The sequence below is a fragment of the Haliotis asinina genome, chromosome 12, assembly GCF_037392515.1.
Source record: "Haliotis asinina isolate JCU_RB_2024 chromosome 12, JCU_Hal_asi_v2, whole genome shotgun sequence".
Lineage (NCBI taxonomy): Eukaryota > Metazoa > Mollusca > Gastropoda > Lepetellida > Haliotidae > Haliotis > Haliotis asinina.
The window spans coordinates 21,928,130-21,955,047 of record NC_090291.1 but is presented as its reverse complement, the minus strand read 5'-3'; the positions used below and the strand labels follow the sequence as shown (position 1 = coordinate 21,955,047).

Genomic DNA, 26,918 nt, shown 5'->3' with positions numbered 1-26,918 from the left:
GAGAAAAAGACTGGAATTCCTTCTCCTCTCATGAAACAAGAACATAAAGACAGGCGTGTTGAGTCGTGTTTGGCACATGAAAACTTTGACTGGGAAAATGTGATTTTTACTGATGAAAGCTCAATATGGGTATATCTCAATAATGTGAAAATATGGACAAAGTCTGCGTCAGCACCGTTGTATCGACGACCTAAATACAGCCCAAAGTTTCATGTATGGGGAGGGATATCCTTATTAGGAACGACCCCGCTGTGTGTGTTTGAGGGAAATCTGACAAGTCAACGCTACACTAACATATTAGATAATTTTCTCCTTCCAAGTGCACATGTGTTTTATGGAAATGACTGGATTTTGCAGCAAGATAATGATCCTAAACACACCGCAAAACATGCCAAGCAGTGGTTTCAGGAGAAAAATGTGACTGCATTACCATTTCCTGCATATAGTCCTGACTTAAATCCCACTGAGAACATTTGGGGGATGATGAAGGAATGTGTGAATCAAAAGGGGTTGACAAAAATTGAAGACATGAAGAGAGAAGTGGTCCGATACTGGGACAGCATAACTCACGAGACACTAACCTCTTTGATAGGAAGTATGCCTACCCGTCTTAGACTGTGCCGTGAAGCTCAAGGAGACTTGATAAAATATTAAATTGTTACCTACACAACATGAAAAGGTCAGTTCACTTTCACAATACATTCAATTTTATCTGATTTGGTCTCGTTTAATAATATGAAATGCTTTAGCTATTCTCAATAATTTTGAACCATACTGTATATGCTTTTTTATTGGCTCTCTGAATGCAAGATAAATATCCCATGCGGAACACTAACGTTTATTTTATATTATCAGTATCTTTGACTGTAATAATGACTGCATGTGTCCTCCAAATGTGCGTGTGGCAGTAGATTCTGGGATTCGGTGCTAAAGAAGTGATTTTAAGCAGCAGAAGCCTGGTCTATATTGAAGACACTGGATCACTGAAATGGTAATGTCGCTGAAGTCCATGATTTGATGCAGTATGCTACACAAAGTACATCTCTGTCGTAGGTCACTTCACTAAGACAAGCCACCAGTTTTGTCTTAATCCGTCGGACTGTCAGATATTATTTCCGTTTATTGCATCAATCAAACTAATCCAAACTAATCTAACCACCCAAGTGATGCCCGTATAACAGAGTTACTAGTTTGTGTCGCAACAATATACATATTATAGCGCCCCAGCCTCACTGAACTCTCGTTTCTTTCAGAGACCTTTCGAAACTAGCTGTGCGTAAGCGCACATGTTGTTGCGCGTACAAACAGTGGAACCAGTTACGACGAGCTTACAATCGGAGCAAAAACGGGCAATCTGGTGTACCTTGAAAAGTCGAAGGTAATGTTTATCGCAGAGGTTTAACGCAGAGTTTGTTTTTGGATGTTCAATCTAAGCCGTGACTCATGCATGTTGCATCATTTGCTGCAAGAACTGGACATTTGAAATTGACAACACTGCCCGTTCGTTCTGTTTTCGATCAATTCGAGATAATGGAAGCTAAATATTATTTTGCCTCCAGTTATAAGTACGACAGAAGTACCATGCTTTTTGAGAGAATGTCAGGTGTTATAAAGCTGCAACACATGAATTATTTGTTGCATCTTAACCGCAAAATAACTCTCAGGTATAGGAACTGCCTCTCGAAGACCGAATATCAAACTGAATGTGTTTCAAAGATGGATCTTATAAGTCAACTATTCAGATAGCTGTTTACAGTTTAATCCATTCTGTCATTTCATGACTGGAGCATCTAGTCTACACTTTACGGATGCCTATCTTCGACAATTAATCCTAACCCAAACCCTAAACCTAACTTCTTTTGTACTGTTGAATTGACAACCATCTTGCCACTATGCAGGATTATACTTTTCCCCACCGCTAGTCTCTTTTAGCTTGGTAACTCTGTAAGAATAAACAGCTCAACATTGTAACTGTATGCTGTAAACAAGAAGTTGTTATCAAAAGACCTCTCGAATGCAAAACACATTTCTTCCCCTCTTCCAACACCCACACCCCCCACACCTCCACACCCCCACACCTCCACCCCACAAACAAGTTAGTATAATGATATCACTGACAGGCATGTGCTTAATGCAGGTTTGATGGAGGTGTCAATGAATATGAAGTTGAAAGAAGATATAAATACGAGTAGAGGTGAGAAGTTATACACACTACAAAATTTGAACATTCAGACCTAACTTCATGACTTTTATGTCTCTGTCCGTCTATAAGTGTTTAAGATCAAATTATTTTCAGACCAGTTATGCTAATTTCAATCTACCAATGTTTAGACAGCATAACCATTTATCTATTAACAGGTTCATGGATGCTCAAGAAGATGAATATTAATGATGTAAATTGATACTGTGTTTAATATTTTCTGAATTCACTGATTGTCTCTGAGCACAAACCCAAATAGCATGTCAGATGTGACACAGGTGTTTAATGGAGAATATGTTCCACTACACGAGCCATATTATGTTGTGACAAGAGTTCAGTTTTATGACATGAAATTGACATTGTTTAGCCAGTCAGTCAGTCAGTCAGTCAGTCTGTTACAGCTCTTATATTACTGATATAACCTATCTTTGTGTTATTTGTGATTGCGAAAAAATTAAATGTAGCTGCAGTTTTTGAGTTAAGAGCTGAAATATGGACTTTTTTATTATTTATTATTATTATTATTATTGGATATTTATATAGTTCAGAAATCCACACAACTAGTATGTGCTCAAAGCACTGATGATTTTCTCTCAATCAGTGGATGTCAGTCTCAACAGCATATTGTATTACCAATCTCAACTTCCCAGGGAACACTTGCTGCCACTAGGTGCACATTGCTGTACCCACTATTAGGTGCTTGCATGTATTCTGTGGCCACAACCTGGACATCCAACAGATTTATGGGTTCTTTCAAGTGCACAGAGTTGTATACAGTACAGTAAGGGTTGTAACAACACTGAAGGAGTCTGCACACAAAGTTGACTCCAAGGTTTTTTACACCTGGTCAGTTGGGCTGATCGTGATACCTCATTCTCTTTGGACCACTATTATGGAGCTTTGGCCAGCTTGCACACAATGGTCCCAAAGCATCATTTATGTCTACAGTATGATATGAACTCAGTTTCGTGCAGTAGCTGAAAACAAAACAAAAAAACGAAAATAGTTTAGTCTACATTCCTCCTGACATTTATATCAGATAAATATAAACTTAGCAGATTCCTGGTAAAGAGGAGAAACTGAATCGAGTAGTTGCAAAATCCCTCCATATAACCAAACATAAAGAGGCATCATACACAGTGTTTGCACTACTGTAATTTTCCAGTTGACCATCAGGACCTGATGGCTTTAAAACCTACGAGCTCTGAATCAACTTTGCAGGCCCAATTTGTTAAAATCAAACTGATAAAAACAAAATAGACTGCCCTATACCCAGTTTTACATTTAATTCTGTCATGATATGGAATGACATCAAATTCCTGTTGAAAAATAACAATCGGGGCTGGGTCTCCAGTCAGCAGTTATTTCGAACGCTGATTGTACATCAGCCCTAAACAAAATTTGATTTTCTTTGGACATACAAACTAGACAAAATATGACAATGAAAGTGTTTCAGCATGAAGCCATGCTGCAGGTATACTGGTGTTTGGTTAAGCAAATCATGCTTATTAAGAGTTTCTTACAAGTTTTGAAAGAATTAAGCTTCTTCACCTTCTTTCATGACTTAGTTTTTCCAGTGCAATTTTAGGATGTTGTTTCATCAGTTCATCTACTAGTCTTGTTCAGGGACATGATATCCTCCTTAAACTTGTAGGATGTGTAATTTAAGTTTTTGAACTAATCTTCTTGTTTCATTCAAACTGTTGCCTAGAAAAATTCAAACCCATAGCTGGTGCTTTTGTGACATATTCACCAAATTCTTTTTCGTTTTTGTCCGGTAAAGTGATTGTGTATCCTATGTCAGCATCAGCCTTGATCCTTACCTTTACACTAACACTTATGATATACTTGTGTATTCATTGAATCAAACCCTTCGATGATTCCCTTCGTGAGTTCAAATCATTCTCCATAACCACTAGAATTGAATATTCATGAATGTCTTGATGATGATCATGTTGTTATTGTTTACATTCAGTAATACACCAAGTGTCAACAAGTGTTGTATTTGTTGCCCAGTATGCATGATACAAATCTTTGTCATCCCATATGGAATTCGTTGCCCTAAAGTATTGTCGGCATATATCTACAGTGTATGTTGTTAATGTGTGACAGTGTGAAACATCTGTGAAACAAAGTTTAGCTTTACTACAGTCTGAGTGGTAGGGAGACAGGGAATGCAGAAAAAGGCCTCTACTAAGTCCTTCCTCTTTTTAAGTCTGAAGCGATTTATTTGGAACAGACCATATGCAAATTAGTGTGCAATGATATTGTATTACAAATGACACTTTTTTAATGTCTGTTTTAAAATTAAACTTAGCTTCCTTATAAATAATAGCAAAAAATAGTAACTTTGATATTGAAACTGTTAAGGATGTTGCTACCAAAGAGTCTCACTATAACCATAACAAGAAACAGGTAGGAGGAGTGATGATGTGTCAGGATAGGGTGTTACAGACAGTGCTTGGGGTTATAGAGATATCATCTGAGATAAGATAATCCTTTAGGAATTAAACTGAGGAATCAAACGGCAAGTCATAATAATTTACAAATAATATCCAGTCCTGTCGATCATCGGGCGGTTATGCTACATATAGTTTATTAAGATGGTTGAGTGGGGTTAAGTTTTTCTATAGGTATCTTGCACATAAGACGTTAATCAACAGATGAGACATATTCAACACACACAGAAAGGTATAACGTATCTTTGAGATGGACCCTTTTGGCCATAGGCAGCACATGCATTTCATGCCAGGTGAGTTGACTTTCCATCGTCATACCTAGCTGAGGGACGCAATTGCCATCTATAGTCTGTGTTTGCAGTAGCTAGTCATATTTTTTTTGCTCGATTTTACGAGTAAACATGTCTCTCTTAATATCTTATTACGCATCCCAGTGAATGCTCAGTTAGGAAAGATGTGGGCTCTTTTGATATATGCTATATGCCATTGTGTAAAGTTTAGAGATACAGAGTAGCAGAAGAAAAAAAATTCCGACAGTAGTTTAGTTTACATGATTTCTTTGTCTTGACAGGTGCTTTTGGTTCCACTATTTCATCAAAGACTGGAAGAGTTTCCTGATCAAGAAGTGCATGTATATAAATTCTTTTATAGATCTTGTAATTGCCCAACTTAAATTTGAGGTGCCATCCTACCCTTTTTTAAAAATATTACTCACTGTGACATGAGACAACAAAGAAAAGCATGCTTGAAAATACATACCATGATCACTTTCACTGTAATGAGAATGTTACTTTCAGTCTGTCGAGGAGGTGCCATGTGCTGATCTCTTCCAGTATGGCTACTACAGAGATAGAGGGCTGGGTGCTGGACTATGCATGTAAATACCAGCTCCATGAAGTCATTGCAGGTAAGTGAGTAACTTGTTAGTTACATTTTTGGATTTCAATATATGTTTTAGAACAAATAAATTTTTCCTTATCTTGACTCATGCTTATTATGCTTGTCCCTCTCTGCGAATGATACTGGAAGACTTGAAATCCCTTTTGAAGAGGACATAAAATCACATTCACCCATTAGTAGTCTCTCTTTACAGTTTGGTGCCCTTATTGGTCACAGTGAGTGAGTTTAGTTTTACGCCGCACTCAGCAGCATTCCAGCTATATGGCGGCGGTCTGTAAATAATCAAGTCTGGACCAGACAATCCAATGATCAACAACATGAGCATCAATCTGCGCAATTGGAAATCGATGACATGTGTCAGCCAAGTCAGCGAGCCTGACCACCCAATCCCGTTAGTCACCACTTACGACAAGCGTAGTCGCCTTTTATGGCAAGCATGGTATCGGTCACAGACTCCCATGACAGGCATGCTTGTTAGTGAATTGTTGTGGAGGCATCTGGGGTCCCTATTCAGCACATGTCCTTTTTAATTCAGGGATAAATCTACCTGCGCATCCTGTGTCATATACACATGAAAATTTGAAAGGACATACAAACAGTTTACATGTGTGTCATGTGGATGCATACATACTCACTATTCATACCGTATATTACCATGTACAAGCCGAATTTGGGGTAAAAAAAATGTAGTCTGTAGAGAGGGTTCGGCTTATCTATGAGATACAATTTCATGAAAGTATTTTTCGGGTTGTCAGGGCCCTGTCAGGACGATCGTACAGGATAGCGGTACACCTGCTTGGAAATTTACTATGATTACAGCCACTTTGATTGATCAACAAAATACATTTTATACTATACAGTGTTCATTATTTTAACGATAGTTTACTCCTTATTAAAGTTCGTACCCACCTATTTACACACAATAAATCCACCTAAAAGAATATGTAAGTCTGGTCACCATTTGCAAAATGATGTATGCCAATACAGTCAGCTATTTCTGGATCTGGAGATGCCGAAGATTAAGAAAGCAAGGAGATTCACCGGAACACCATTTACCAAGTTCGAGGACGTCCTGACTGAGTGGATACTGGAAAAGAGGCCAGCTGGTTTCATTGTGACTAGGAACATAATTCGTCACCGAGCGCTGACAATATACAAGGTGAAGAAGGAGGAGTTAGGACTGCCCTCTTTGTTTAGAGCTTCATCAACCTGGTGTACGCTATTCATGGAGAGGAGGAGGAATTTGACTCTGAGGGATAGGACCCACATTTCCCAGAAACTGCCAGACCAAGTCAGCACAAAAGTGGACTTATTTCACGCTTTTGTAATCAAGGAAAGAAAGGCTGTCAAGTATGATCTTTCACTGATAGATAACATGGAGTAAGCCTCTTAGTTTTGATATGCCTGGATCAAAGACTATCGACGTTAGAGGAGCAAGGATACTACTGTCTGTGAAGACAACAGGGAAGGAGAAGCAACATCCTGTATGGCAGATGGGCACAGTTGAAACCAATGATAGTGTTTAAGTGTAAGACATGGCCAAAAGAAAGGTTTCCTACAGGTGTTGTGGTTACAATTCACCCCTAGGGATGGATGGACAAGGTGCTTGTAAACATATGGGTTGAAGATTAGTGGTCTTCCAGACCAGGTGCATTGATGCGCTGCTACTCCTTACTTGTTTGGGACAAGCTTAGAGCCCATTTGTGTCCTCCTGTGAAGAAGAAGTTTGTCGAAAAGAAAACGCACCAGGCAGTTTTTCCAGGTGACTGCACGTCTCTGCTCCTACCACTGGATGTTTCACTTAACAAGCCATTCAAAGTAAAAAAATTGTGGCTGGAAATCCCAACAAGCATGGTCGTAAATTCTGTCTTGAGATGTGGAGTTTTGAATGTGATGGACGGTTCTGAGGATGATGCCTTGTTCGAAGAGTTCCTGACACCTGAACACAGAAATGAAGACAAAGGTGTCCTTGTGTGCGACAATCTACAGGATTATTATGACGACTCAACCAATGAATCAGTGTTTAAGGAGCTGGCTGTGAGGACGGCAATGCCAAATTTGAAGGTTTTATGACCGATGATTTGTGAATAACATCGCTTGATAATACAGACTATGTTTTCTGTATAATGAATTGATCTGACCAGTATATGTTATGTTATGTTATTATTGTGAATGGACACAACGGCCAAAAATGCCATTGCTTGATATTACGGCCTATGATTTCTGTATAATGAATTGATCTGACCAGTATATGTTATGTTATGTTATTATTGTGAATGGACACAACGGCCAAAAATGCCATTGCTTGATATTACGGCCTATGATTTCTGTATAATGAATTGCTTTATGTGTTATATGTCATTGTTGTGAATGGTTGAGTCTTTAAATTACAATACATATTATTTATTTCTGTAAACATGTTTCATTAAATGTAATTGATTCTCAGTGGACACAGAAATAATACGTTTTGAATCAAAAAATGTCTTCAGTGTTTATTTCCAGTGGGTATTTTTTCTCTTGGGTTCACATTTCTATACTCACCAGTTTGACAAAATGGTGTCTCGTTGTTGATGCATGCAGCGATCATAGGGATATAAAAAGGAAAACAAACACTGGTTTCCACAGTATACTTGTAATCTTTATTATGTATGATAATACTTTCACTAAACATACTTGTGTCTTATGTCTGGTGCTCTGGTCTCTGTTGATGCATGCAGTGATTGTTTGGATCGCTGACATATATAAAGTAAAACAAACACAGGTTTACACAAAATACCGGCAATCTTTATTCCCAGTATATAATATTCTCACCAAACATACTTACATCCAAGATGTTTCTGGTCTGATCTCTTTTGGCTGTGACCCATCGTAGGAGGTGGGCTTACCTCTGAGAGATACGGTTTTGCCACTGAATTTGAGGGTCAAGTTAGGGAGGTGGCTAATCTACGGGGTCAGCTTATATATGGTAATATATGGTACATGCTTTCTTGGACATATGCTTCGGCAACGGGTCCACCTCGAAGTTTTCAAACAGCAAGGTACAGTAGAAGCTGTGTAAATGGCAGCTGTCAAATCTGGCAAGCTGACAACACCGGCATAAAGTCTGTCCTGTCCATGGCTGTAGAAGCTGAAAGTATGAAAGAGTTTTTAAAGACTCATGAAGAAAGCTCTGAGGAAGAACATGCTATTACAGTGACATTGAAAGCAGTTTGTTAGTTGGCCACAGAAAATCTACCAAAGAATGACTGTGTGAGTGTGCTGCATAAGTTGAACTGATAGTCTGATACCAACATGCCAAAGGAATCGAATCTGCTTTTTAAGAAACAGTTATGAATTAAATGTCCTTTATTTTTTAAAAATAAAACTAGTAATAAATTAATGGCCCCCCCAAAAATCAGATGGCCTCCTTTTTTTATAAGGGTGGGACCCTTTGGATCCGACATTCTGAAATCCGAGCTTGAACACTGTAGTGCAGTATCCCTGTAAATGACAGATTCAGTTTGAGTGTCAGATCCAGTTTTAAGACATAAGTGTATTTGAAACACAAACATACTTAATGGTGCTGTTATTATGAAAGCACTGAAACAATGATGTCTATGTTCTAGCACTGGTGCAGAGACATGGAGAGGATCTGTCATCGCTTGCTATCCCCCATGCCCGCCTGTCTGCCGCCACAATCCACCGTATCATACACTGTCGTGAGCTGGAGGACTTCGAGACTGCCATCCACCTGGCAGAACAGCTGTACCAAACACTTGGCCCAGCCTTCCCCTTCAACATCTACTTCAGACTGACTTATTGTCTGAAGATTAAGGTTTGAGTTTTTGCTTGTGTTGAATACCTTGAATTGAATCAAGTACCATTTAGCATGTTTTCTATTTGCACTTGGTTATCTGAAACCTAAAATATTTACAGGACTAGAAATGCATTTTTTTCAAAGGGTGCTATATGATCCACATGAATTAAGGTATAACTCGGAAACATTACAACAGTTGTGTCATTTCAGTTTATTGTTTACTAAATCAGTAAACTTCAATTTTAAAGCTAGATTTAAACACCATCAAGACTGCAAGAATAGTTCATCGTCACCTCTTCTCGACCCACAGTCTATGTCATTATGTTAAAACAGGTTTTCCTGTTATGTGCACAGACATTCAGAAAGCCCAGACCCATGTGAAGCTGTTAGATTGAGCATGCCACTGATAAACAATTTAAGGAGGTGTAAGAATACATTTTGAATCATTTCAAATGGTTCATTCTTTCATGAGAGATCCTCCCTATGGTAGTTGTAAGTACATTTTTAATAAAATATTTACAAAGCAAAAAATGTTTTTGTCTTGTTCGACCACCCCTTCAGAAACCAGAATAGAACCACCCACCAAAAGCAGGTAATTCTAAGTGCTGATGTGGTACCTCACTTTCCATGCTGTTGTTCTACTGAACAGAAGTGTGTTGTCCTTCACGTTTTACCGGTTGAATTTCCCTCTAGTATGAAGCACCTACTGAAGCATCTAGTGTACATATGGTTATCTCTTTTTTGCATGGGCAATAATTGATAAAGTTTAATGCAGTTTTTTCTTCATCTTTTTAGTTGTAACTTACATCTGTGCAACTGTGTGTGTGCTATTTTAGGTTAGCTTGTAGTTTACTCATTTGGCATTGCATGTTTTCTCCTTTTGTATCTGTCTGTGGTGGCGAAGGAGCCTGCTAAGTGGACTGCTCCATTGCAAGAGGCAAGGGTAAGGCAGCTCCTTGGCAGCAGTCTTTTCAGGGAAAGCAGCAGTCTGGCACGGCTTTTGACGTATTTTTCCCTTGTGCGCCCTGACTGTGTTCCACACAAGCAAACAAAGACTTGACGACTGTGGGAGTGCACTGTCTCATGGCAAATGTCCCTGTTGGGTGATGGCTCAGCGAACGCCAGTTCATAACCCTGGGTCATGTCCACACTCGGGGATGGCAATGCTGAGTTGTAACTTTGGTTTGGTTTTGGGCAGTGCTACCATTTTTATATCTCCCCCTTCTGGATCTCCATAGTGCCAAGGGTTTTCATCAAACTAATGTTGATTCCGGCACATTTAGCCAGGTCAGAGGGCAGGTTTTGTGACCTGTTCCTCGACAATTTGCTGTTTGGGCAGCAGTTGATCAGAGATATCACACAACACATGATGGATGTTCTCATAAGATAGGGCTGGTTCATCAATCTCAAGAAATCAAAACTCATTCTGATGCAAGAACTGGTTCTCTTGGGAGTGAGATTCCAATACAGAGAAGGGGATTGTCTCCCTGTCTTAGGACCAGTTGGTCAAGGTTCAGAGAACTGATTCACAGTTTCTTGGAACTCCCATGGTTTCAGCTCAGTCTTGGCTGACAGGTGATGCACTTTCCCATGATACACTAGCTCCATACAAGTGGATGCTAGACTGGGGAATATTTGCTGTTCTCGCTTCTGCAACTGTTCAAGACTACTCCAGGGCTGTCTCTTCTTTGTGTAGGCCTGTTGACGGTGCTCTTCTAGGGCAGCACAGACTTGTACAATTTCTTGCACAGGATCTGTCTGGGTATGCAGCAGATTAGTCCCCTGTGGGACTGTCAAGTCATTCTTGATTGGCTGTCTGGTCCTCTGTTTTGCGATCTGTTGGTTCTTTCCCTCCAGCTGTTGACACAGAAGGCAGTTTTTCTTGTGGAGGTAACTTCGGTAGGTAGGTCGGTGATGTTGATGCAATTTTCGCTGATCCCTATATGCAGTATATGCCTCTTGTTTTTCATACAGACAAGGTTAGCATTAGATTGACAGATATCTGGAGTCCCTGTGAACTCTGTCATGGCAGTATATGCCTCTTGTTCCGGTGTTGAAAGAGTTAAGGACTCTCTTCTTTTGGAGTCTGTCTTGTGCTTATATGTACACCAAGGAAGATCTCTCATGAAAAATGAATTGAACAAACCTGTAGAGGTTGATGATTCTTTCATGAGAGTCCACCTTGGGGTACTGCCACCCACCTCTCAACATTATGTTGCGGTTCAGCATGGAAAGTGAGGTATGAGGTTAGCGCTAAGACTTGCCTGTTCTTGGCAGGTGAGTCCATTCTGGGCTCGCAAAATATTGTTAGAACTGAGTTTTGAAATGGACATTTTAATGCTTATATGCTTTTATATAGCAAATCAATAATATACTATTTCAATATTTACTGCAGTCTAAGTAAACTTATCCTCAGTACTTTTCATTACACTCGACTACTGAGTCTAACAAAACCTTATGGGAGGTCGCATCAGGTAGCCTTTCAGATTGACCAATCAGAACACAGCTTACCAAATCGCAAATGTGGACATTTGCACATACCTTTTGAACTTTTTATCTCGTAAAGGTTTCGTACCCGAACGATTCCAAATGCTATTTAGTGTATGCTCGCTTCCAGGTGATGTACATGGTGTACGTACAACCATGACAATGGTGAGTAAATAGTTACTGAAAATGGTGTTTTGGGCAATATTCAAAGATGTCATCTTGCGGAAATATTAGCTAATTGTAACCATGTCAACAGAAACCCCAAAGTGTATATACTGCAGGTCAAATAATTGTGTTCTATGCAGATTTTTGTTTGTGGAGAGATCTGTGTCAGTGACCTGAATATTTTGAAAGTCCCTCCGATCCCTAAATAGTAGCCGTTGTCTGATTGGTTAAATCTGTTTAACCGTCTCGCGTTTGACTGGATGGTCATTGGTTGCTCAAAGGTTACCTGACGCGACCTTCTACTAGGTTTTGTTAGATTCAGTGGTGGAGTGTAATGAAAAACACTGAGATTAAGTTCTCTTAGACTGATATTTACTGTGCTATGGGAGGCAAATTAGGCACTATTTTGAGCCCTAATTAATGTTAATGATTTTGTATTTGTGTACAGGCTTCATGAATGTTTTATTGTTTGCAGGTATTATTTGATTACTTGAAGAAAGACTCCCAGTCTCCCAGTGTCATGAACCTGATTCTGAACAGATACTTCCCCCGATGTAGCAGTGCTGATGTAAGTTGAAATCAAGATTTTGATAGGCCATGTTTTGAGAATTACTGTGTTGATTTTATTCAGTTGCACCCAGTAGTTCATGTTGTTACATGAGTTCCAATTTACCTTTTCTTGCAACTTTAGTCTTAGAGATGAAATAGCACATGTTGGCTCTATGTGTTGAGCAGATACAGGGGAACATGTCCCGACTGCAGATGAGGTTGAGCAACTTTAGGAAGTTCTTCCTCTCTCTCTGTCTGCATGAGAACCAGAGGAAGAGCTTTCTGCAGGATCAGTATGACTCTGAGTTTGGAGAAGAATTTCTGTCTTCCCTGGAGAAACATGTGGACAGGTTTCTGGAAGAAGTAGACAAATGTCTTCCTCTCACAGTCCTAGACAAGGTATGCACTTCCAAGATTTATCACAGTCCTGGCATATGTAAATGACTATAATGAAAGTGTATGTGTGAGTTGTACCAAAAGTGATAGATGTAGGATACGTCAACCACCACAGACAAGGGTATATCTTACAGAGATAAGGGCATGTATAGTGTCTGACAGTTGGCAGTAAGATAGACACATGTTAAGTTTATCTGACAGTTGCAGATGGGATGGCATATATAGGGTCCATGTAACAGATGCAGATAAGATGTCATGTAGGGTCCATGAAACTGTTGCAGATAAGATGGACACGTGTAGGGTATATCTGACAGTTTGACATACGATGCACACATGTAGGGTATGTGTAGGGCTAAATAAAAACGGTGAAATGTTTTTCGTACATTGACACGTCACTGTTATTTGTGCGTGTAATTTTTTATTCCCATTTTTTAAAAAAATTGACTCGGTCGCAGATTAGATGGCACATGTAAGGTCTGACACTTGGGGATAAGATGGACACATGTAGGGTATATCTGATAGTTGCAGATAAGATGGACACATGTAGGGTATATCTGATGGTTGCACATGAGATGGACACATGTAGGGTATATCTGATAGTTGCACATGAGATGGACACATGTAGGGTATATCTGATAGTTGCACATGAGATGGACACATGTAGGGTATATCTGATAGTTGCACATGAGATGGACACATGTAGGGTATATCTGATAGTTGCACATGAGATGGACACATGTAGGGTATATCTGATAGTTGCACATGAGATGGACATATGTAGGGTATATCTGATAGTTGCACATGAGATGGACATATGTAGGGTATATCAGATAGTTGCACATGAGACAGACACATGTAGGGTATATCTGAAAGTTGCATATGAATTGGACACATGTAGGGTATATCTGAAAGTTGCAGATAAGATGAATATATCTGAAAATTCGCTTATCCGGACAATTTCAATAAAAACAAAAATTTTTGCGTCATGATATTTTTGCGAGTGGCGACCAACAGACGTTTTTGATAGTATCTGATAGTTGCAGATGAGATTTACACATGTGGGGTATATCTGATAGTTGCAGATAAGATAAACACATGTAGGGTATATCTGATAGTTGCAGATAAGATGGACACATGTAGGGTATATCTGATAGTTGCAGATAAGATGGACACATGTTGGGTCTGACAGTTGCAGCTCATATTTGAGGTTTTTATACAGCACAGTTGAATCATTTGTGGCCAATTACTATTGCACATAGAGCTGTAGTATGTCAGGTTGAAGGAAATGACACTGACTGGATTACTTCTGTTTGTTTGCAAGTTACTTTTCACGCTTCGTTTGGTCTCTGCTATTTCTTGACTACTACAGCTTCTGCAGAAAGGAGTGGAGTCTGTCTGCTGTGGGGTACCGTCTATGTCCATCTCCATGCACATCCTGCTGGAATGTCTGCTGAACAAGTCCAAACTTAGTGCCCTTGACCTACTGGATCTCTTGACCCTCATCCATCCAATGAACACACAGGATCGGATCCAACCCTGCTTACAACTCAGTCTATCTTCAGACGAAAGGTATGTTGCTTTTCACACCTGTTGGTTACACCATAGTGAACATTTATCTGAGAATAATACTTAGGTACGTCAACTCTTATCATCACTTCTACTTAGTTAGATATATAGAAATGTGTAGCCTTTTTAAGAACAGTTTTGCAAGCCTTACATCATGTTTCTGTATCACATTACCAGTAGTCTCAAAAATAGACATCAGATGTCAGGGTGTCATCATGCTATAAAGGTTATCACTGGGAAGGCTTCACTGAAATGTCTCTTCTGTCTGCTTTCGTTACATTTGGTTAAAACCACAACCTTCAAGTATAAGAGTACTGATAGAAATGATGTGACAAATTTTGACACAGCTCTGTTCTGAACATTGGTGTATGATGGACAGAAGGACTCTGTAAGAAAGTGCCAAACACTAAATGAATCAATTGTTTGTTGTAAAGTATTTCAGCAGTAATGTTACTGTATTTGTTTTCATGTTACAGTTCTTGGCTAGAAGTTTAAGAAGATAACTTTGGTTATTTCAGCTTGCATGATTCTCAGCCAGGAGGTGATTTGACAGACTGCCATGTGAGTGACCTGAAGGCAGGAACAGACAGGTCCGCAAATCCATTGATGAAGGTGGTTGACCTCACACTCCCTGAGTTGGGCCAGGCAGAATTTACTTCAGAAGAGTCTGTTTCAATCCTCAGCAACAGGACACCAGGTGTTTTGAAGTCCAGGTAGGTTAGCCCACACTAACACAGACTGGACACCTTGTGATTCCATGTTTGTATACATTCTACATAAGAGAGACTGACAGCTCCACAGACTAGACAGGGCACCCTCAGATTCAATGTTTGTCTGCTACTTAAGTATGGGAAACAGCAACAGAAACTACACAGGTAACTGGAAAACAAAAAAAGTCCAAACCATACTTTATCATAAGGTTTTCATCTATTTGACTTTTAGAAATGTGAGAAGGACATTTTGTACTTCCAAGGATGGTGACCCTCAATCTCAGAATAGTGAAACAAATTCCACTTGCATCACCTATATTACAACTCTCCAACTTCTACAATTGTTGTCATACATCACCAGTTGATGATTTCGAACCTGTAGCTCTGTTGCAATACCTTGACAGCTATTTATAACATACCAAAGAAAACATTTTAACAATGTCTGTTTAACATCGGTGAAGTTATATTTCATCATTTAGAGCTATTTGAATGCTGATATCACAGACATTGCAGTGTTTGGGCAGATGTTAAGATGGCAAGAGTGGGAAAGACATTTATTAATGCAGTACATTTCCTGTGAAGGAGGGACAGGTATCACAATCTAACAATTCAGTTTGGCTTATACTTAAACCACTTTGCTGAGACAGAAAATAAGTATGTAGTCAGATATGTGCCAACATCTCTAGAGAAAATGAAGTGACCTTTGTACTGTCTTGTCCTCAAGTACACTGGCTGATGTCTATGTATTGTTACTCTGTAGGCAGCACAGCAGGTGGCAGATGAACAGCAAAACTTAAGCCATGCTGAAATCTTTTTACAAAACAGTCTTCAAGTAATTACAGTTTGTTTGCCAAATTTGACGTTAAACACGTCTTGGCACATCTAGCTATAGACTTTAGCACATTTCGCAAATGCAGATCAAGCCATGCCATGTGATTGGCTGATACAGACAATTGCACACTGGCACGCCCCATTATGGATTTATAGCCGTAGTACGTGGTAATCATTGCGTGCATAGTGAAAAAAATGGCTTCCAGTAGTGAAAAGGAACAGCGTACACTGACAGGGTTCTTTTCTGGAACAAATAAGATGCAAAATAAAAGTCAAACATCTGATCCAGTGGTTAAGGGTGTGGCAAAATATGGTGATTGTGACATGTCATAACAGCTCTTTTATTTTGTCATATTTACGTAATCAGAAAATTATCATAAAAAGATATCTTAATAGCATATATATAGTCACCCATTTTCCGTTATCAGAAGCTTTCCACTTGCTAACCTGACACAATAGACTTGGTATGAATAAGCTTGGTATGAATAACATGCAAGGCAATTTGCTTGATGGCTGGTATAGTTCAAAGGTTGTGATTATCAGCTATATGACTGTAACCTTGCCAAGAGTATTTTCACAATTGTAAGAAGCGATTTTATTGGATAAAAATTGGTTTCTAATGACGTGTTTTCGAGACAGTCTGCTATACGGATTGTGATTTGCCAAAATCAGGCACGTGACCTAAGGGAGCCAGTCATATAACAGTAATGTTGGCCCCGTAAACGTAAATTTTAGAATTAGATGAATGTTTTGGGTAAAATAATAGTATTTTGAATGCATTGAATGCGTTATGACCTGTGACAAATATACTTCATGCACGTTTTCTTCATTAAACTGAGCAGAAGACTGAGGTGGCGAAAGCCAAGATGTCACTTGTCAGTGACTAGACCTACATTATACGACTGCACAAAATGATGGACAGAGTAATTTATATGTACGTTTGACATCTTTCATGAATGCTGTTGTTGATTTTATTCATCAGTTTATTCAATTTATTTAATGACATTCTGAATGCATTTATTGAATGTAGTTGGACCACTTGAAATCATTTCTGATTGCCTCGGCATGACATCGAATTGATAATTGTATTTAATGTAGGCCTAATGAACATATCCTCAAACAACAAGCAACACACAGCACACCCTGCAACACATGTATTGACATATTTCATTATAAATACTGATTACTTTCTCTTCGGATAAAAACTGGTTCAGCCAGAATTTTCAGACCCTGTTGGCATAAGCCACCAGCAATTTTCAAAACCACTGGGAACACTGATTAATAAAGTAAGACTTGTGTTTGATTGAGTAAATATATTCTTTTATGGCATTGTTGTAATGCAGCACTTCAGTATTATACAACCTCAATACTTCTAGACTGATGAAATGACACGCTCTGGTCTGTCAGTAGTTATATGCTTCTAATAATGAAACGAGATATGAAGCAGATGTTTCTACCCAAAATAAACATGCTTGAGTAGACATGTGTGTCCAGACATAATTTGTGCAACTTGATTCACTCTATCGCATTCATTAAACAACCTAGTTGTCTCCCAGTCTCTAAACCATATTATATTTCACTGTCGCCCAGCCAAAGATCTAAATAAAACAAGTCTAGATTTTCTCTGGTTCAGAATCTCAGAGCTCACTGGGGTGTCTTTTGAATGGAGTAAGTTGATTGTATTAGAAATCTGTATATTCAGAGACTAAGCAGACTAACGTCATTAGTATGTTGTTATGCTGGTGAGAGTACCTGGGCCTGGATTTTTGAATATCTCTTAGCGCTAAGATAGTCATAAGGTAATGTTAACATTTGGCACTTATGGCTATTTTAGCGCAAAGAGAGCTTCAAGAATCTAGGCCCTGATGTAGTAGAGTTTGTTGTGTTGATGTTTTGATATTGTTGCTCTGTGTAGGGCTTGTATGACAGCTGACCTACCTCGTTACCCTCCAGCTGACCCTCCAGCTGACCCTCCTGCTGACCCTCCTGCTGACTTTAACCCATCTCAGGTGTGCATTATCTCCAGCAGCAGTGACAGCACCACACAGGGGTCACAGGTCACAGGGCAAGTCAGGGTATGCCATCCATTTGTGCATGTTTACAAGGTGAAACCTTGAATGAAACCACTGTAACAGCTATACTGTATAGAAAGCTTTTGTTCTATAATGTCTTTATATAAGAATTGATATGCATCAAATCGGTGTGGTATGCAGGATAGAATATTTTACATTTATTCTTGCAAATTTTGATTTTTATAGGGATCAAACTACCTCTTTTTACTTCCACTTAATGCCATTATTCCAGTTTTGCTGCATCTGGACATCCTTGAAAACACCATGTTGAGATATTCTCTCATAGTTTCATCATCATGATCAGAACAATCAGGGCAAGTGGCAAGTGGCTTTTAAAATCATTTTAAACTCCTGCATTGTTGTGGCTACCGTTAAAGTGGCTTATTCAGTATATATGTCAAATCATATCAGGCATGTAGACTGTTGTCTGGTGTGTCCACCGATTTGGGCGATGAATGCATGACACCTAGATGGCCTGCAGTATTTCCCACTGTATCACCTGAAGAGCTGCTAAGCCAAATTCTCATTCACCAGAACTAAATGAAGTCATGTGTGATACAGTCCCACACTTTGAATGCTGCTGGTGCTGCCAGCCATATACAAAGAGTTGTTGTACAGCCAATTTAGTGTTGTGTCACTAGCAGTACTGTCTGTCATCTAAGAACTAGTGACAAGTCATTGACTCATCTGTAAAGATGGTGTAATGTTACTGGTGCACAGCCTACCTAGTTTCAACTGTTAGGACCACACTGTTGAATCAGTGGCCTGCCGTCAGTTGGGCTGTATAATGATAGATGTTGAAATAAGCCCTCCTTGTCATGATACAGAATTAGGTATTGATAATAATAGGAGCAGATTCCAGTCACCTTGTAGTGCATTTTGATGTCATAAAACAATATTGTCATTCTGTCATGTTTTATTGGAAATTGATGATATTGATTTTCGACCTTCAGTTGCAACCACCCTCTTGTTAACGCATCTCAGAGACAGGTTTTTTTTCCTTAGTTGTATGTGAATAAAATCTGATGCAATTCAGCGCAAGTCTTCAGTATATCAGTGTTTCTGTGTTTGCTCAACCATGTGAATGTTATCACATATTAATGATGGATTACGGGAGGTAAATCTGTAAAGTAGTTGGTGAAGATCAAATGTCTGTTGTTTATTTACAGGGTGAGTGTAAAACAACGTCTGCACCTGCCAGTCACATTGTGAGAAGTATTTTTCCCAGTATGTTAACAGAAATCTTGTTTACTCTTTGTATTTTGCTGATATATAGCTAACATGGTTTTATTCATGTTGCCTTGAACATGTAGAGATTCTGGGTGAGAGTGTAGGTCCCCAGCACCCAATGTGAGGTGACAAGAATAAAGTTGGCACACTCAATGACTTGCATTTCATTATATCCCAATTATATCATAATGTCAAGCACTACGTTGTCTAGCCAGGTCTTGCTAAAGCTAGAATGTTCCTGACAGTGTTGTTTAACAATTGTTGATATTAGCCCACAAATCTATATTGCCCTTCAGTAATCAGTACAGTATGTTTTCTTTCCATAACACATCCATTGCTTTGTCATTGTACACTTACAAACAGCTGAAGTTTCTCGCAATATCTATCTCTGTACCCAGGACCAGACGATGACTGTGATATTCAGCTATGGACAGACAACTCATGGGAGGAATCAGCCAATGCTGACTCCAGTTTGTCCGACATCTGTGCCAGTGAAATCATCCCATCTTCTAATACTGAAGAACTAGAGGTAGGTCCAACATTACAAATCACACATTCAGGTGTTCAGTGATAAGCAATACTGTATACCAACATTACTACATTCAGGATATTGACAAAGTGATATATCTTAGGGGTGTTTCAGCAACAAGGTTAACACATTCAGGATAGCCCTACGGTATTCCAGCATGGGACAAGGTGAACACATTCAGGGTAGCCTTAGCGGTATTCCAGTGTAGCACAAAGTTAACACATTCAGGGTAGCCCTACAGGTATTCCAGCATAGCACAAGGTTAGCACATTCAGGGTAGCCCCTACAGGTATTCCAGCATAGCACAAGGTTAACACATTCAGGGTAGCCCCACAGGTATTCCAGCATAGTACAAGGTTAATACATTCAGGGTAGCCCTACATGTATCCCAGCATAGCACAAAGTTAACACATTCAGGGTCCCCCCTACAGGTATTCCAGCATAGCACAAGGTTAACACATTCAGGGTAGCCCTACAGATATTCCAGCATAGTACAAGGTTAACACATTCAGGGTAGCCCTACAGGTATTCCAGCATAGTACAAGGTTAACACATTCAGGGTAGCCCTACAGGTATTCCAGCATAGCACAAGGTTAACACATTCAGGGTAGCCCTACAGATATTCCAGCATAGTACAAGGTTAACACATTCAGGGTAGCCCTACAGGTATTCCAGCATAGTACAAGGTTAACACATTCAGGGTAGCCCTACAGGTATTCCAGCATAGTACAAGGTTAACACATTCAGGGTAGCCCTACAGGTATTCCAGCATAGCACAAGGTTAACACATTCAGGGTAGCCCTACAGGTATTCCAGCATAGCACAAAATTAACACATTCAGGGTCCCCCTACAGGTGTTCCAGCATAGCACAAGGTTAACACATTCAGGGTAGCCCTACAGCTATTCAAGCTTAGCACAAGGTTAACACATTCAGGGTAGCCCTACAGGTATTCCAGCTTAGCACAAGGTTAACACATTCAGGATAGCCCCTGGGGTATTCCAGGGTAGCCCTACAGGTATTCCAGCATAGTACAAGGTTAATACATTCAGGGTAGCCCTACAGGTATTCAAGCATAGCACAAGGTTAACACATTCAGGGTAGCCCTACGGGTATTTCAGCATAGTACAAGGTTAACACATTCAGGATAGCCCTACGGGTATTTCAGCATAGCACAAGGTTAACACATTCAGGGTAGCCCATGGGGTATTCCAGCATGGGACAATGTTAACACATTCAGGGTAGCCCTACAGGTATTCCAGCATGGGACAATGTTAACACATTCAGGGTAGCCCAAATGCTAATGTGATTAGTTTTTACTACTATTGGTTCACATTTATTAAATGGTAACAGTCTAACAATCGTCATGTTTACCTGAAAACAAACTGGTAGGATTAACATGATCTTTGTCTGCAGGCACTGAGATGTTTATCAACAGTGTCCTACCCCAGTCTCCGTCAACATCAGAAGAACAGGAGCATCAAACTGTGTGTGGTGAAACTGTACAGGGACAAGGTATGTACTGTACACTAGCTAACACTGTGTGAGAGGGTAATGGGAAGGATGTCATGAAACTGTACAGGGACAACTTATCTACTGTACACTAGTTAACACTGTGTGAGAGGGTAATGGGAGGGATGTCATAAAACTGTACAGGGACAGGGTATGTACTGTACACTAGCTAACACTGTGTGAGAGGGTCATGGGAAGGATGTCATGAAACTGTACAGGGACAGGGTATGTACTGTACACTAGCTAACACTGTGTGAGTGGGTAATGGGAAGGATGTCATGAAACTGTACAGGGACAGGGTATGTACTGTACACTAGCTAACACTGTGTGAGAGGGTAATGGGAAGGATGTCATGAAACTGTACAGGGACAGGGTATGTACTGTACACTATCTAACACTGTGTGAGAGGGTAATGGGAAGGATGTCATGAAACTGTACAGGGACAGGGTATGTACTGTACACTAGCTAACACTGTGTGAGAGGGTAATGGGAAGGATGTCATGAAACTGTACAGGGACAGGGTATGTACTGTACACTAGTTAACACTGTGTGAGTGGGTAATGGGAAGGATGTCATGAAACTGTACAGGGACAAGGTATGTACTGTACACTAGCTAACACTGTGTGAGAGGGTAATGGGAAGGATGTCATGAAACTGTACAGGGACAGGGTATGTACTGTACACTAGTTAACACTGTGTGAGTGGGTAATGGGAAGGATGTCATGAAACTGTACAGGGACAGGGTATGTACTGTACACTAGCTAACACTGTGTGAGAGGGTAATGGGAGGGATGTCATAAAACTGTACAGGGACAGGGTATGTACTGTACACTAGCTAACACTGTGTGAGAGGGTAATGGGAAGGATGTCATAAAACTGTACAGGGACAGGGTATGTACTGTACACTAGTTAACACTGTGTGAGAGGGTAATGGGAAGGATGTCATGAAACTGTACAGGGACAGGGTATGTACTGTACACTAGCTAACACTGTGTGAGAGGGTAATGGGAAGGATGTCATAAAACTGTACAGGGACAGGGTATGTACTGTACACTAGTTAACACTGTGTGAGAGGGTAATGGGAAGGATGTCATGAAACTGTACAGGGACAGGGTATGTACTGTACACTAGCTAACACTGTGTGAGTGGGTAATGGGAAGGATTCATAAAACTGTACAGGGACAGGGTATGTACTGTACACTAGCTAACACTGTGTGAGTGGGTAATGGGAAGGATTCATAAAACTGTACAGGGACAAGGTATGTACTGTACACTAGCTAACACTGTGTGAGTGGGTAATGGGAAGGATTCATAAAACTGTACAGGGACAGGGTATGTACTGTACACTAGCTAACACTGTGTGAGTGGGTAATGGGAAGGATTCATAAAACTGTACAGGGACAAGGTATGTACTGTACACTAGCTAACACTGTGTGAGAGGGTAATGGGAAGGATGTCATAAAACTGTACAGGGACAGGGTATGTACTGTACACTAGCTAACACTGTGTGAGTGGGTAATGGGAAGGATTCATAAAACTGTACAGGGACAGGGTATGTACTGCACACTAGTTAACACTGTGTGAGAGGGTAATGGGAAGGATGTCATAAAACTGTACAGGGACAGGGTATGTACTGTACACTAGCTAACACTGTGTGAGTGGGTAATGGGAAGGATTCATAAAACTGTACAGGGACAGGGTATGTACTGCACACTAGTTAACACTGTGTGAGAGGGTAATGGGAAGGATGTCATAAAACTGTACAGGGACAGGGTATGTACTGTACACTAGCTAACACTGTGTGAGTGGGTAATGGGAAGGATTCATAAAACTGTACAGGGACAGGGTATGTACTGCACACTAGCTAACACTGTGTGAGAGGGTAATGGGAAGGATGTCATAAAACTGTACAGGGACAGGGTATGTACTGTACACTAGCTAACACTGTGTGAGTGGGTAATGGGAAGGATTCATAAAACTGTACAGGGACAGGGTATGTACTGCACACTAGCTAACACTGTGTGAGTGGGTAATGGGAAGGATGTCATAAAACTGTACAGGGACAGGGTATGTACTGTACACTAGCTAACACTGTGTGAGAGGGTAATGGGAAGGATGTCATGAAACTGTACAGGGACAGGGTATGTACTGCACACTAGTTAACACTGTGTGAGAGGGTAATGGGAAGGATGTCATAAAACTGTACAGGGACAGGGTATGTACTGTACACTAGCTAACACTGTGTGAGTGGGTAATGGGAAGGATTCATAAAACTGTACAGGGACAGGGTATGTACTGCACACTAGTTAACACTGTGTGAGAGGGTAATGGGAAGGATGTCATAAAACTGTACAGGGACAAGGTATGTACTGTACACTAGCTAACACTGTGTGAGTGGGTAATGGGAAGGATTCATAAAACTGTACAGGGACAGGGTATGTACTGCACACTAGTTAACACTGTGTGAGAGGGTAATGGGAAGGATGTCATAAAACTGTACAGGGACAAGGTATGTACTGCACACTAGCTATCACTGTGTGAGTGGGTAATGGGAAGGATTCATAAAACTGTACAGGGACAGGGTATGTACTGTACACTAGCTAACACTGTGTGAGTGGGTAATGGGAAGGATTCATAAAACTGTACAGGGACAGGGTATGTACTGCACACTAGTTAACACTGTGTGAGAGGGTAATGGGAAGGATGTCATAAAACTGTACAGGGACAAGGTATGTACTGTACACTAGCTAACACTGTGTGAGTGGGTAATGGGAAGGATTCATAAAACTGTACAGGGACAGGGTATGTACTGCACACTAGTTAACACTGTGTGAGAGGGTAATGGGAAGGATGTCATAAAACTGTACAGGGACAAGGTATGTACTGTACACTAGCTAACACTGTGTGAGTGGGTAATGGGAAGGATTCATAAAACTGTACAGGGACAGGGTATGTACTGCACACTAGTTAACACTGTGTGAGAGGGTAATGGGAGGGATGTCATAAAACTGTACAGGGACAAGGTATGTACTGTACACTATCTAACAGTGTGTGAGAGGGTAATGGGAAGGATGTCATGAAACTGTACAGGGACAACTTATGTACTGTACACTATCTAACAGTGTGTGAGAGGGTCATGGGAAGGATGTCATGAAACTGTACAGGAACAAGTTATGTACTGTACACTAGCTAACACTGTGTGAGTGGGTAATGGGAAGGATGTCATAAAACTGTACAGGGACAGGGTATGTACTGTACACTAGTTAACACTGTGTGAGAGGGTAATGGGAAGGATGTCATGAAACTGTACAGGGACAAGGTATGTACTGTTCACTAGCTAACACTGTGTGAGAGGGTAATGGGAAGGATGTCATGAAACTGTACAGGGACAGGGTATGTACTGTACACTAGTTAACACTGTGTGAGAGGGTAATGGGAAGGATTCATAAAACTGTACAGGGACAAGGTATGTACTGTACACTAGCTAACACTGTGTGAGTGGGTAATGGGAAGGATGTCATGAAACTGTACAGGGATGAGGTGTGCACTGTACACAGAGAACAGTGCATGGCTGGGTAGTGTATTCAAAATGTGATCATTGCATTTATATTTCAGTGCATGGATGTGACTCAGCATGGAGACAAGGTGACAATGTACAGCTGATGGACACCAGGTGACAAGGTGCCAATATACATCTGATAGACACCAGATGCCAAGTTGACAACTGAGACACCAGGTGTCAATGTACTACTGACAGGTGACAATACGCACCTGGACACCAGTGCCAAGATGATCATATACAGCTGATGAGACACCAGGTGCCAAGGTGCCAGTGTACAGCTGACAGGCTCCCATGTGACAACGTACATCTTATGAGACACAAGGCACCAATGTAGAGCTGATAGACATAAGCAAATTCCAAAAAATCTTTATTCATCTTGTATTTGTAAATTGTTGTATTTGTAATAACTTCTTGCCATGGCTAATTCTGAAATAGTTCAGAATTACTTTGTTGATGCCTACATATCTCCACCACTCATTGTGATTTGCTTGAATAATCACTAGTGAATGTTGATGAACAGAAAATACATGGCATATTGTATTATGACGACAGGAAGACTCTCAGGGTTGTAGATTGGAATGTCATGTTTGGCATTCCATTTAATTATCTGTTTCAACAGTTCTAATTTTACAATTTCTAACATGTATATTGTTCCTCAGTTGTACAGATGATGGATACATGATACTGTTTGCTGGAGGTGTCAACAAAAATGCAATCATCATTACAAATGGCTCAGTTATAAAATGTTGTTAAAATCTCTAAAAGGTGTTCCCGATGCTTGCTTGCTGCTCACCTGTATAGATGCAGGTTCCAGGTTTTACCACTGGCTACTGTTCACCTGTATAGATGCAGGTTCCAGTTTTTGCCACTGGCTACTGTTCACCTGTATAGATGCAGGTTCCAGTTTTTGCCACTGGCTACTGCTCACCTGTATAGATGCAGCTTCCAGTTTTTGCCACTGGCTACTGCTCACCTGTATAGATGCAGCTTCCAGTTTTTGCCACTGGCTACTGCTCACCTGTATAGATGCAAGGTCCAGTTTTTACCACTGGCTACTGGTCACCAGTGAAGATGCAGGGTCAAGTTTCTGGTAATGGCTGAATATGTGTGCAGATGAAGTGTCCAGTGTCCTGTTCTGCCAGTTCACCTCCTGTGTAAATCAGGTGCCTGTCCATGTTAAACAATGAGGAAGTGACCTTATTGCCAGTTGCTCATGATACCCTGTTTGATTAAGACATTTCAGCTCACAGCACAGAAGTGCCAATATCAGAGACAGACTGCAGTATTTTGGTATTGAAACATTTCCATTTTGTAAGAAAAATAATCATTTTATGATTTGGACAACATAGGTCTGTGAAACAAAATGGAAATGTTTGGAAATATTCAGTCAATAATTGTTGGAAAGGCCTTTTCTACAATATCTGGATATTATTCATAAGTACTGTAACCCATGGTCATGTTTCTCATCTACACCAAGGACATTGCAACATTAATAGCCATCAAAGCCCTGGTTCGACCCATTTTTGCATGCTCAAAATGCCAACATATTAGTACCCTGATAACCCAAGCTGCCTGTTAGGTGCTAGAAGGTTATAGTCACTTGACATCCGACCAGGTACCCATTTTGCTATGTGGACAGAGGCAAGTTTTAACAATGTCATTTGCATAAGGTGAGACTACATGTATCACATGTGATTAGTTGTGGGACAGGACTGAAGTCACACAAACTCTCAAGAGTCAAGTGGCCAAACATGGTCGTCCATCCAAGAACTGTGCCCGTAGGTACTTAACTTCAACTGATTGTTACCTGAGCTCTATGCACAGGACCACACACCACCTCCAATAATCTAAACTTTAAGATTGAAACATTATGGAAATTCAGTGTTTATGTTTTCAAAACAGTGGTTATGTTTTGACAAAATAAAATGTTCATTCTACATGCAGGGCTGACGTAT

General features: G+C 40.2%; 1 protein-coding gene across 2 annotated transcripts; it reads left to right on the top strand.

Annotated features, from left to right (window-relative positions):
* The first annotated feature begins 1,251 nt into the window (after positions 1-1,251).
* LOC137257737 (uncharacterized) lies at positions 1,252-26,908 on the top strand. 2 transcript variants are annotated; one of them, XM_067795150.1, is made up of 13 exons: positions 1,254-1,378; positions 5,231-5,290; positions 5,457-5,566; positions 9,165-9,373; positions 12,483-12,575; positions 12,743-12,955; positions 14,322-14,521; positions 15,037-15,231; positions 17,975-18,134; positions 19,301-19,358; positions 19,760-19,890; positions 21,306-21,404; positions 25,017-26,908. In XM_067795150.1, exons 1-13 carry the CDS (start codon positions 1,287-1,289, stop codon positions 25,062-25,064), a joined length of 1,668 nt encoding a protein of 555 aa, XP_067651251.1. In that variant the 5' UTR covers positions 1,254-1,286; the 3' UTR covers positions 25,065-26,908. The 2 variants fall into 2 exon arrangements, with proteins under 2 accessions (XP_067651253.1, XP_067651251.1); XM_067795152.1 differs by lacking the exon at positions 5,231-5,290 and having other exon boundaries at positions 1,252-1,378.
* Positions 26,909-26,918: the final 10 nt, after the last annotated feature.